Source organism: Tetrahymena thermophila, assembly GCF_000189635.1.
Source record: "Tetrahymena thermophila SB210 genomic scaffold scf_8254446, whole genome shotgun sequence".
Lineage (NCBI taxonomy): Eukaryota > Ciliophora > Oligohymenophorea > Hymenostomatida > Tetrahymenidae > Tetrahymena > Tetrahymena thermophila.
Window position 1 is genome coordinate 402,461 of NW_002476226.1, and position 12,798 is coordinate 415,258.

At 22.3% G+C, this 12,798-nt stretch overlaps 6 protein-coding genes across 6 annotated transcripts; 3 read left to right on the top strand and 3 right to left on the bottom strand. All coding sequences in view use genetic code 6, as the record gives it.

Moving 5' to 3' along the window:
* Window positions 1-543: 543 nt before the first annotated feature.
* TTHERM_00494540 (transmembrane protein, putative) lies at window positions 544-1,905 on the bottom strand (the record flags this gene model as incomplete). Its single annotated transcript, XM_001023238.1, has 4 exons — window positions 544-591; window positions 701-773; window positions 958-1,078; window positions 1,881-1,905. The coding sequence occupies 4 exons, from the start codon at window positions 1,903-1,905 to the stop codon at window positions 544-546; spliced, it is 267 nt and encodes an 88-aa protein (XP_001023238.1).
* A 686-nt stretch (window positions 1,906-2,591) lies between these two features.
* On the bottom strand, window positions 2,592-3,700 carry TTHERM_00494550 (hypothetical protein; the record flags this gene model as incomplete). Its single annotated transcript, XM_001023239.4, has 3 exons — window positions 3,044-3,700; window positions 2,860-2,964; window positions 2,592-2,792 (listed from the first exon to the last, which is right to left on the bottom strand). Exons 1-3 carry the CDS (start codon window positions 3,587-3,589, stop codon window positions 2,592-2,594), a joined length of 852 nt encoding a protein of 283 aa, XP_001023239.4. The 5' UTR covers window positions 3,590-3,700.
* A 516-nt stretch (window positions 3,701-4,216) lies between these two features.
* On the top strand, window positions 4,217-6,256 carry TTHERM_00494560 (hypothetical protein; the record flags this gene model as incomplete). Its single annotated transcript, XM_001023240.2, has 1 exon — window positions 4,217-6,256. Exon 1 carries the CDS (start codon window positions 4,256-4,258, stop codon window positions 6,254-6,256), a length of 2,001 nt encoding a protein of 666 aa, XP_001023240.1. The 5' UTR covers window positions 4,217-4,255.
* An 867-nt stretch (window positions 6,257-7,123) lies between these two features.
* Window positions 7,124-9,239, top strand: TTHERM_00494570 (WD domain, G-beta repeat protein; the record flags this gene model as incomplete). The annotated part of the gene is made up of 4 exons (XM_001023241.1): window positions 7,124-7,924; window positions 8,044-8,265; window positions 8,331-8,846; window positions 8,949-9,239. The coding sequence occupies 4 exons, from the start codon at window positions 7,124-7,126 to the stop codon at window positions 9,237-9,239; spliced, it is 1,830 nt and encodes a 609-aa protein (XP_001023241.1).
* Window positions 9,240-10,264: 1,025 nt separating this feature from the next.
* TTHERM_00494580 (RNA recognition motif protein) lies at window positions 10,265-11,439 on the bottom strand (the record flags this gene model as incomplete). The annotated part of the gene is made up of 4 exons (XM_001023242.3): window positions 10,265-10,318; window positions 10,471-10,784; window positions 10,906-11,092; window positions 11,197-11,439. 4 exons carry the CDS (start codon window positions 11,437-11,439, stop codon window positions 10,265-10,267), a joined length of 798 nt encoding a protein of 265 aa, XP_001023242.2.
* A 604-nt stretch (window positions 11,440-12,043) lies between these two features.
* Window positions 12,044-12,770, top strand: TTHERM_00494590 (hypothetical protein; the record flags this gene model as incomplete). Its single annotated transcript, XM_001023243.3, has 2 exons — window positions 12,044-12,398; window positions 12,457-12,770. The coding sequence occupies 2 exons, from the start codon at window positions 12,044-12,046 to the stop codon at window positions 12,768-12,770; spliced, it is 669 nt and encodes a 222-aa protein (XP_001023243.2).
* Window positions 12,771-12,798: the final 28 nt, after the last annotated feature.

Below are 12,798 nucleotides of genomic sequence, written 5' to 3' on the forward strand. Positions count from 1 at the left end.
AGGCTTCTATTAGTAATTTAAGACTATACTTACACTATTTTTTTAGTTTAAAGAAATATTTAGTCTATCAAAACAACAATTAAACTACAATTAGATAATTTTATTTATTTTGTCCAATAATAAATAAATTTTATTTCATTTTTTTGGAAAAGGCCAAATTTATTTAATTCTAATTTAAAAAAAAAATAATTTATCTCATTTCAATTTTAAAATAAATCCATAAAAAAATTCATCTATATAAAATATTTTAAATTAAAAAAATGCAATGGTGAGTTTTAAAATAGCTATTTATTTTATATTAAAGTAAAGTAAAGCAAGTGCTTCATATATATTACTTTGTTTTGTTATTTAGCTTTTTAAGTTGGTTTTAATACTTTTATTTGGTTTTTATATTTCTTATTTCAAATTTGAATTTTTTTAATTTCTTACTTGATTTTAATATTTTTAGTATCTTTTTAATCTTTTTGTTTATTTATTTTTTTATTCTTAAAATTTATTTATTTTTTTCTTTTTTCTTTTTTCTTTTTTATTTTTCCAAAGATCTCAAAAATTTTTTAAAAATTTTAAAAATAGCACAGGATCACATCGCATCTAAGAAGGACAGCTCAAGCATCTGTTCAAAAATCTAATTTCAAAAAATACTTTTTATATATTTCAGTGACTAAAAGAGAATTTTCCAATTAAGGAGGTTATTGTATACGTATAGTCCGATTAATAATAATTTTATGCAAGAAGAGGCACAGAGTACCCTTAGTCCGATACATAAGACCTTCCTGCATAAATTTTGGCTAGCATTTTAAAAACTTACTTGATATTTGAGATTTATAATTATTGAAATTCTCATCAAGTGGCTAGAATATTCGATGTGGAGCATTTGCAATCAAAGTTGATCACAATTAATAAATCAATGATAAAATTAAATTTTAAATAAATAAATGAATAAGCTCACCTTCTTACCTTGGCGATTAGATGATTTTATAGCAAATAGTAGCATTAGATGTTGTTGTAGTAGTAGTTTTGTTGTTGTTTAAAGCATTTGGTTATTATTACGAAGAATATAGTTTTCTTCGGAATTTTTCTAACTTTAAAAAAGTTTAGAAAAATTAAAAATTATATGAAAGATTGAATTGAAAAAACAAATTTATATCTGAATTTTTCAAATCAAATTCAAAATTCAAAAAAGTAATTTAATTAAATGAATGTAAATAAAAATCAAAGCATTTAAAGAGTTATAAAAAATTATATTTTAAATAAATAAATTTATTGTTTTAATAAAAAAAGAGATAATAAAATAATTAATTTTTATTATTAATTTTAAGCAAGAAATATTTTAGATTAAATTATTTTAATATATTTATTTGTATTAATTTTTCAATTTTAATTTATCAAATAAAATATAATTTTATTTTAGTAAAAAATCAACTATTTAAGCTAATTTGATATTAAAATAAGAAATTTATTTAAAAATTATAAATATAAAAATCTTTTTAAAAACATTAATTTTTTTTGACAATGTATATTAAAAATTCCTTGTAAATAATTCCAAATTATTTATATTTAGAAGATATTTTCTTAATTAATTGTATTTATTTTACTTTTTGTTTTAAGGATCAATTGTTGTTTAATTTATCTTTTACAAAGGAAAAAAATGTAATTAATTTATTAAAATAAAAATATAAAAAATTTAAAAATAATCTGATCTAATAATCAAGAAGAAAAAAAATAATCAAGTTTTTAAATAACACTAAGATATTTAGATAGCGAATTAGTACTTAGATTATATTTTTCAACTATTCTTAAATAAAAAAATCATTTTGATTTAGGCCAAGCATCCCCAGCAGGATGCTAAGAATAGGATATAGTCTATACTGATTTAATACCTTCTATCTAAACATATACCTCCATAGTTTTTATAAATAAAAATTCTTAATTATTAGAATAAGATTTAAAATCAGAAATTAAGAAAGATAAGTTCACTTAATTGTCTGTATGGAATTATCAAAAACTTTATTCTTTTATCCAACTCTGTATCTCTCTGATTGAGATTATTGCATTTTTTTTTTTGATATATAATTAGTATTTTTTTATAGGAAAAAGAAGAAGAAATATTCAAGACTCGCAATCGATTCTCGCAGCAGGCAATAAAAAAGATAATTAAAAAAGAAAAAAAAGAAAATTAAAAAAGATAATAAGAAAATAAAAAATAAAAAAGAACTAAATAATCAAACAAGCAAAGAAGAAAAAACAAAAGCGATAAATAAAAATTAATAATAAAATAAAAACACAAAAATGAAATAATTAATTAATACATACATACACAGATAAAATTAAAAATTGATAATTAAGCTAATTATTTTTTATTTCCAACCACAAATTTTTAAAAATAAATAAAATTTTTTATAAAGCACTTCTCAATTTCTGAATGAATATTTTTTTTTTTTTTTTTTTTTTGAATAAATAGTAATTTGTTTTAAATTTAAATTTATTTTAAACTTTTGTGATTAAAGTAAAAAACATTTTAACATAAAATTTATAAAGATATTTACAAAGTTAAAAATTAATTAAATATTTTTCAAATAAGAATTAAGGTTTCAATTTAAATCTTCTTCTGTGAGTTTTATGTTGATAATTGGCTTCTAAAGCTAAGGATATTCATTCATAATTTTTTATAGTTACTCTAAGTTAAGCTTACCTGCTACTTTAGGCTGGCTGAAGCGTTTTGAATTTTTAGAAGCAAAAGGAACAAAGTTTTTTTCCTTTTTTTATAAGATTTTATCAACTGGCTCTCTGCTCTAATTTATATTTAAGCATTAAAATAATATTATTTTGCAATTGATTATAAAATATTTTTTTAATTACAATAACTTCTGCAACTTCATCATATATTACTTCTGTTTTTACCCTTCTTTATGGGGATGATGCTTATTATTTAGCCTAGCTATTTTTTGATTAAAGCTCTATAACCTATTCAAATTAAAATACTTTCAGATATCTAATAACTTTGATTGTTATTTATAGCTTTTTCAATAAAAAATTAAATTACATTTTTTTCTAAAAGATTAACCTTAGTTAATAGGTAATCTACTAGAGGATTACCATTACTATCTACAGCTTTACTTTCACCTTATGTTTACACATTTTCTTCATTATTTTACATATTAGTGTTAAATAGTATACCTTATTAAGTACTATGTTGATTTTGTGATTTTTATTTCATGTCTACTGAATTTGAGTTTGGAACACTTCCTTTAAAATTATTTTTTTGGTTATTATTTAAATTATTAGCAATACTAATGAATTAATTTTTCTAACTCTATAGGTTATTCAACTAATAATTATTATATGTGGCTTAATTGAATGGTTATTATTAGAATTATTGTTATTACCCATAATTATCTCTTGATTCAAAGTTGTTTATATCAGATTTTTAGTTATTATTTCCTTGATTTGTGAAAGTATTGCCAAAATTAGCTCTATTTGATTGATTATTTGTAGCTTAGCGTGGCTCCTATGAATTTGATGTATTTGAATTTGTGTTTTGCTATTAGCTCCTTAATCTAAAAAGAATTTCGTGAGGATTAAATGACATTTGTGGAATATTTATATTTGATTAAGATTACCAAAAATAACAAAATTTATATTTTTAATATTCACAAATAATTGAATTTTTGATATTGAAATAATTAGATTACAAGGGATTTCAGATAGCTAATTATTTTTTTATTATTAAATTGCCTTAAATTTTTTTTCTGTTAATTACAGTAAAAATTTCTAATTTGAATGAATTTTAAATATGATAGATGCTCATTTATTTTTTTTTCTTAAATTTTTTAATATTAGAATAATAATTTAGCAAAATTTTTAAATGATGAATTGCTACTTTTGAAATATTTATCAAATAGAAGAAGTCTTTTACACCAATAAACATTTTACCAATGTAATCAATTTTTAATATTTCAAGAGAGTTATTTATTAATTTATATGTATAACCAAAATAATGATTAATTTCATCTATCAAATAAGTTTTGTTGATTAAATTTAAGCGAAATACTAATGAGGTTTATTTTTAATGGCAAAAATATTATATTAACTTTTGAAATAAGCTATTGAATATTACAATTAACCTATAAATTTAAATTATAAGAATATCTTCAGGTTAAAAAATATTAGTGAATTATTAATCATCTATTAGTAGTTGTTATTATTATTTTATCAAAAAAAAAAATTATAAAAAATAACTTTCATTTAAAACTAGATGAATGCTCCAAGGTACATTTAAAAAAGTATAGTTAACTAGCATTAACAAAATTATGAATATAAGAATCATGTTAAAAGGCTACAAGAAATAAAAACTAAAAGATCTAAAACTCTTTCCAGCAACACTTCGAGTTCCTTAGACTTGAAGTCTAAACAGTAAATGAGATTTCTAAAATAATAAATTGATAAATTAAACGTGATAAATAAAGAAAATGAAGCTTTGCTTGGAAGATTAGTTAATATCAACAATGGAAAGCTAAAAAGGTTTGTTAATAGTGATTAAGTTGAGGATTCTATGTTTAAATTTATATAGAAAAAAGCAGATGTAAGTGAAATACAACGTAAAATTTAAGAAGAAAAGTTGAAAGAAGAGAATACTTAGATAGTTAGAAGATTAATTGAGCGTATTTAAAAAAATGAATAGTTGAGTAAAGAATAAAGACAAAGAGCTATATCAGAATATCTCAAGCAGCGTAAATTAATGTAGAAATATAGTAATTACTAAGCTGAACCATCTAAAATGAATATCAGTTCTAACGAAAATAATATTTCAACAGAACATAATGAAAATAGTCGTTATATACGTAGCAATAACTTGCCTAGTTAAGAAAGAGATTAAAACAATAGCCCAGGAGCCCATAGTGGTGAATTAAAGTTACCACCTTTGTAAGAATAAAAGAATATACTAGTAAGTGAAAATGATATATCCTAGCGCTCATAAAGCAGTAAGCTTGTATCAAAAGGAACACATAAAAATAGTATAACACATGGAATTAATTCAAATAATATAAGTTTGAATTCAGGAAGTGGGAATAAATATAATTATCAAGTCAAGGGCAATACTGAAATAAATAATGGAAGTCACAATTATAGTAATGTTAGTTCAAATTAAATAAATAGGAAGAATACTAGCAATTCAAGTTAAAAGTACGAATATAGTGAGTAAAATTCTGCCATGTATCAATATGAAAATCACAATATGATTAATTAAATTGAAAATTTAAAAAGCAATACATCTTAAAAAGGAAAATCTAAAGAGAAAAAGCTACTTAACAACATCCTATAAGAATGCTATACTAAATCAGATCAGTAAAAATCTTCTCGTTCTATGGATTAGTCAAAAGTAGTCAGTGTAAAGAATTAAGATGGAAATACTTCTAAAGTAATATAAACAAATGAATCTTCAGAGAATATGAATTTTTAAAAAATCAGAAGTGAAAATACTTCTTCAAAAAATAATACTTCAATAAATACATTATAAGACATTGAGCCTAAAAAATCTTAAACAGATAATACTAATTCTGTAAAAATTGGTAAAATATTAAACACTAACCAAAATAAAAATGTAAAACTTCAGAATACAATATAATAAAATCAAAAAAATATAAAGGACTAAAACAACTTAAGTTTAGCTTCAATTTAAAACAAAAGCAAAGCAAATCAGAGTAAAAATACAACACTACAACAATCAAATTCTAGTAAGCAACATAAAATACCAATAAATAAACTAAGATGCTCAAGTGAAAAAATAGATTTGGGATCTAATTAAAAAGTTTATAAAGACAAAAGAAGAATTTCTACAACAGCAGCTAATAATAATGATGACGATGATAGATATGATGATGAGCCTGAAAAAATAAATATAAAACAAAATCAAAAAAAACCAATAATATAGGATGAAAAAACAATCTATTAAAAAAGAAATAGTGCTTAAGTTGTAGAAAACGAAGATATACCTTAAAGCTATACTCCCTAGAAGCAAAGCTATAATGAAGAAGACTACCATTAAGAATATGAAATAGAAGAAGATGAATGCATTTAAGAAGATAAAAGTTCGTAAAATAAAAAATAACAATAATAAAAACCTTTAGATTCTTATAACTTTTATGACAAAGATTAATAGAAGACATAAAATGTAACTAAATCTCAAAATCGTTATTAAAATTAAAGCTAGTAAATTGAAGATGATTAAATAATAGATGAAGATTTTAATTTATGATAATTTCAATATGAATTTAAGTATTTATTTATAAGTATTCTTTAGTAAAAAACGCAATTAGTAAATTAAAAAATAACAATAAAATTAGTATTTAATTTCAATTTATATATTTTACAGAATAAATAATAAAAATTTTTAATTTCACTTTTAATTCAAGGTTTATACTTTTTTTTCATAGCATTATCTATCTATCTTTAAATAATTTTTCTATTTAATTTTAATTATTTTGCATTAAAGATGATTTAACATTTTTTAATAGATTTAATGACATATTTACAATCATTAAATTTTATAAGAACCATATTTTAGAGTAAATATAAATTTTATATGATAAATTATTCAAAATGTTTTAATTTGACATAAGAGAATATCAAAAAATATTTTTCTATCTTAACTTTTCACTTTTAACAGTGATTGCATCTTTAAGATTCTTCACTGTTTCTTATAAATACTTTGCATTGAAGGCAAACAAATAAATAAATTAATTGACTATTTACTAAAAAAAATAGTTATTATTATGATTTTAATAATTAATTATTTTATTGTAATTTATGAATAAACAAATGAGGATATTTTTAAAAATAAACGACTCTATTTTAGTTAAATAAAATTTTTATTGAAATTAAATTCATTTCAGTGCAAATTTAATTGAGTATATCTGCTGGTAATAATTGTAAAATTTAGCTTTAAAAAATATCTATATTCCCTAATATATAGATAGTTTAGTTACCAAATATATTTTAGACGCGTATTAAATATATAATAACTTTTGATGATCATAAATCAAAAAAAAATTTACTAATAATTAATTAATTAATTATTTATCATATATTTGTTAATAAAATAAAAAAGATATTTTTTCAACCCATGATTGTCGATTATAGTGATAGCGATCCAGAACCAGAATTTTAAAAGAAAAGAGTAGAAGAAAGCGCAAATAGCAAAAGTTTTGCTATTGCAGTAAATGTTAAACCTGATGTAAATACTTCAAAGTTGGAGTAAGAAAGGGAAGAGAATAGATTAAGGTAGTTAAATTAGATTTACAATAGCGGAAATAGTGAATAAAATAAAAAAAACAATCATTTAACTGGCAAAGTAGAGAGCTACAATATGCATAGTTTTAGTTTTGACTAGCAATTTTATAATTTCAAGAATAGAGGCTATGCATATGATCCTTAGTTAGATGAAAATAGAATAGTTGTAAATGATGCTAAATTCCCAGAGCTTGCTTAAGTTATTCATTATGGAGGAAATGTCGATCCTAATATGCTTGATACATAGGGAGCATTTATCTCACAAAGTAATGAAGAAAAATAAAAACAAAAGTAATTAAAAGCCTTGAGAGAAAAAACAGGTGCTGTTACTGATGGTACTTATGCCGGTCCTTGGGCAAATTATCAAGGAGAAAATATAAAACCAAAAGAATTAACTCAAGAAGAGAAATTAGAACTAGAAAAAAAGAAAATTGAAGAATAGGAAGAAGCTAAGATTAAAAAAGAAAAGAAAAGAAAGTAAAAACTAAAAGAAAAGGGCTTTGAAATAGATGATGATGAAGATTAAGAAAATGAAGGAAAAAAAGCTAAAGATAAAGAAGGAAACGAAGAGTAAGAATAAAAATAATTAGAAGGTGAAGGTTAACCTGAAGAAGCTAAAAAATAAAAAGAAAAAGTAAATATATAATTTATTTTTTAGGTTATTTAAAGAATATTAAGTATGCAACATACATTCTCTCATATACATACAAATTTATTCATTGTTAATAAAACAATTTATATCTATAAAATTAGAGCGAAGTAACAACGTCTATTTTTCACGATGCTGTACCTTACTTTGATTATAAAGGTAGAAGCTACATATAACCTCCTATTGATTTAAAACCTAGAGAGCATGTATGCTACATACCTAAAAAGTAAGTTCACTGCTGGTCAGGTCATGAAAAGGGAGTTTAAGCTATTAGATTTTTCCCTAAATTTGGTCATTATTTGTTATCAGCATCTCTTGATACCACAGTAATTAATTATTTATTAGCAAAAGCATTTTATTTCGATTATTAAAACTTATATTTTTTCTATAGGTAAAATTATGGGATGTAATGGGTAATAAGAAATGTGTAAGAACATATATGGGACATAAATAAGCTGTTAGAGATATTGAGTTTACTAATGATGGAAGACATTTCCTCTCTTGTTCTTATGATAAAAATGTATTATATTGGGATACTGAGACTGGTAAAATTGTAAGAACTTTCAATATTAAGAAGTACCCATACCAGGCAAGATTTAACCCAGACGAGGGTAAATAAAGCTCATTTATTCTTGCTTCTTCCAATAAAAAAGTGTTACAATACGATGTTAGATCTGGAGCAAGAACATAAGTTTATGATGAGCATTTAGGTGCAGTTAACACAGTTACTTTTGTTGACTATGGTAGAAAATTTGTTTCTACTTCTGATGATAAAAAAATATTCTTGTGGGGCTTTGGTATAGGTGTCGTCGAAAAGCATATTGCAGAACCAGATATGACAGCTGTTGCAAACACAAACATTCATCCTACAGAAAAGTTCTTTGCAGGCCAATGCTCAGATAATAAAGTAATTTTAATTTATTTATCTTTTAGTTTATCTGAATGAACAATTTACTAAATTGACTATAATTATAGCAAGGTTCTAATTTTAAATGTTTTTATCAAATAGATTTAAATTTATGATACTAAAGGAGGTAACTTTAGACTTAACAAGAAAAAATTATTTAAAGAACACGTTTCTTCTGGTTATGCAATTGGTTTAGATTTCTCTCCAGATGGGTAATTCCTATGTTCTGGAGATGCTGAAGGTAGGGCATATTTCTGGGATTGGAAAAGTGGAAAGAATTATAAAGTAATATAGGCTCATGACTAAGTCTGTATTGATATAAGATGGCATCCTATAGAAACATCTAAAGTAGCTACATGTGGATGGGATGGTCTCATTAAATATTGGGATTGAAGCAGCATATATAGTGATGATAATAAATAATAAACATGATAAAAATAGGAACATAATGAATGATATAATTAAAAGTTTATAAATAAAATAAAAAAATTAATAAATGAATATTTTTGTTTCTACTAAATTACTAATTAAGCTAGATATAATAAGTATCATATTTGATCTGAAATAGGTTTATATCTAAATAATAAAAACTATAATATAGTTAGCCATATTTATTACTCAATAAGCTACTTATTTATTCGTTCATTGATTTGCTGGTTTTAATAGCTATAATTTATTTTATTTATTTCGTTGACAATCATTTTAATTAATTTATTTTTTAGCTTGAAATCTGTGTTTATTAATATAAAAATAAAAAGCCCAAAATTTCAAATAATATATTAAATATTTTTGGTTAATTAGAAAATTGAATTTGCAATAATTGATTTTTTTTGAATTTCTAATATATTTAAGTTGTTAGTTATATGTAAATGGTGAGAGATAAAGCGATTTTATTTAAGAGAGGTAGGAATCTATTTTCTATAGGCTTTTTTTTTAGAAACTAATTGGCCAATTAGATAGCTTAACGAAAAAATGTTTCATAAACTTAAACTTAATTAGATTAATTAACTCAGGAAATATCATAAATTTATATAAAACTTTTAAACTTAAGAAGAGTTGAATTGTTAATGATAGGTTATCTTAATAGCGTGAAGTAAAACTAACGAAATGAAAACTTATTCAGTAAAATGTTGAAATTATATTATAAGATGGACAGACAGATTAATTAAAGAAATGATAGATAGATAGATATTCTACGAAATTTCACTAAGAAATATTAGGGTTAATATCAGTTAGTTAGAAAGACCATTAACCTTAACACAATACACTTAATACTAACTTTTTGTTTAACATTTAGATAGAGTATTTAATAATGCTAGAAAAATCCAAGGAGTGATTCAAAATAATATTTTATTTAGGCTGGCTAGGTGTTGCAAAATAAATATTTTAGTTAAGTAGATTGATTAGTTTCTTGTTAATCATTTTTTATTAGATTCATATAATTTTCCAATCATATCTTATCTCTTTTAAACCTTTATTTATAAAAATAATTTTAACAATATTACTTACTACTTTATATTTCTTTCATCAAAAGACTTCTAATTAAAATTTTTTCTAGTTAGCTAGGTAACTAAATATCCTTATGTTATGTTATGAATACATATAATTCAATCAAATTATTTACTGTTTCTTTAGATTAGACTGTATAATATACTGAAGGCTAGTAATTTGTTTTTAAGAAATTAGAACTGATTCTTTGATATTAAAATCTGTCTTTTTATTCATAACGATCATCTTAATATTTGTTAGGGCTTCTTTTTCTATACTTATCATCGTATCTTTCATCTCTTTCTCTATCTTTCTCGCTTCTGTCTCTTTCTCTATCTCTTTTATCTCTTTAATCTCTTTCGCGATCTTTATTATCTCTACTACGCTCTCTAGAATCCCTATCACTACTATATTTTTTTTTATCTTTCCTATCATAGTCCTCTCTTCTACCTTTTTTATTACAAATTAATGTTTTTATAAAGTTCACTTTCTAATTTTTTGCTCATTCATTTTTAAATATTATTATTCGATTTAATAAAGATTAACTTTTTGATTGAAAAAAATATATTACTACTCTTATCCTTAAAAGCCTCTTGTTCTGGTCTTGTTATATTCTAAGAGACTTAAATCTTAGTTATAATTTCTGAAACCTCTATATTTTATAAGAGTTTTACTTTCAATTTTTCTCCTCCTTAATCAGGCCAGTAAATTTTAGATAGCTTTGAAAAAGCCTAGATGGCATCTTCTTATTGACAATACTTTTTAATTTTTAAATTGTTTTATTTAAATATTTTCTACACATTTATTTTTATCTAAGCATTTGTAAGCAGGTTTATAAAAATTTAATTCTAAAAATATTTACAGTAACAACACAGGTCCTACTACGTTTGTTAATCCAAAACTTTGTAGTCATGCCATACTATTTTACTTATCTTTCAAAGTCTTTGTATGTTTCGGGATCAGCGATATTTTCTATTTGTAAACTGCATTGATCTTCTGTATTTTTAAATTTACGATCTCTTGAGCTATCGTGGCTGCTATTTTCGCGATTGTTATGGTGTGAACTACTGTGGCTATGATGATCACTTTATCTTCTTCCACTCATTAAAGTAAATATGCCTAAATATAGTTTTTTATGAATCAGATTTCACTATGAATGAATAAATAATTTATTCTAATTATTTTCTTGGCTTATAAGTTTAATTATTTTCTGAAAATCTTTAGTATAGTTCTTAGACAATATTACATATATATATTTTTTTTGAATAAGATTAGATATTTAGAAATTTAAATATAGCTATCAAAAATAATAAGTAAATAAATAAATTTTGTATTGCTTTTAGAATATATCAAATATATCAAAAACTATTTTATAATATCTTATCAATCTAATTAATTAATTAATTTTATTTTTTTTTTTGTTGTTAATAGAACATAATTTTTTTATTTTTAAAATAGAAATAGACATGTTTATTATTAATAAAGTTATTGTACTCATCCTAATCATTTTTGATATAGGAGCTTTAAATATGTATGTTTGAATTTGATTTTTTATCAAAAATCATAGGTTTGTCATCTTTCTATTTGAAAAGTCTTCTATCATATATCTTCAAATGATATTTGATAAAATATGCAATTAAAAAAATCACTTTTTATCTTAAAAAATAAAAATAGTAATACTTCTTAAATAATTAAATTAATTATACTGAATGAATCAAAAAAATTTTAGAATTCAAGGATTTTTATAGAATAAGCTTATTTCAGAGACATCTTTAGATCAATTAAGATAGTTTTAAGTCTAAGATTAAAGTAATTTCTATTAGAAGTCTGTTCTTTTATAGTAGAAAGAGTAATCTAGAGATAATATTCTCAATAAAGTAAAAGTTATCTACAATCGCCCAAAGTTTGAAATTGATTATAATTTATGTCTTTTAAGCTATTAAGTGAATAAATTTCCTGATACTGACCTTACTATTGAACAATAAATAGCTAAAAAATAGGAATAAAGGAAAAAGACTTATGATGAAAAAATTATTTTAGCTTAAACGCTTTAGAATTTACCAAGTAATAACAACTAATAAATTTTTGATACTTTAGTAATCATATTTTTTAACATAAAAAGGTGAGAATGTGGAATTTTAAAATTAGAAAGATTAAGCTAATTAGCCTTATTTGCTTAAAATTAAGTCTAATCCAAATGAAAATAACTTACCAAATTTGTATTCGAACTTTAAAGAGGAAAGATAAAATATACCACTTTCATCGTCTTATTTTAATAATTTTAATAACTAAAGTGTTAATGATATAGTTAAATTTTCAAAAGAAACTGGTTGCGATTATCCTACCTCAAAAAAATATATTGATGAAAATGGTAATTATGAATAGGCAATTAAAAAATATTAAGATTATATCTAGCAATAATTTCAACAAATATGAAATAAATTATTTAAATATTTTGTCTTGT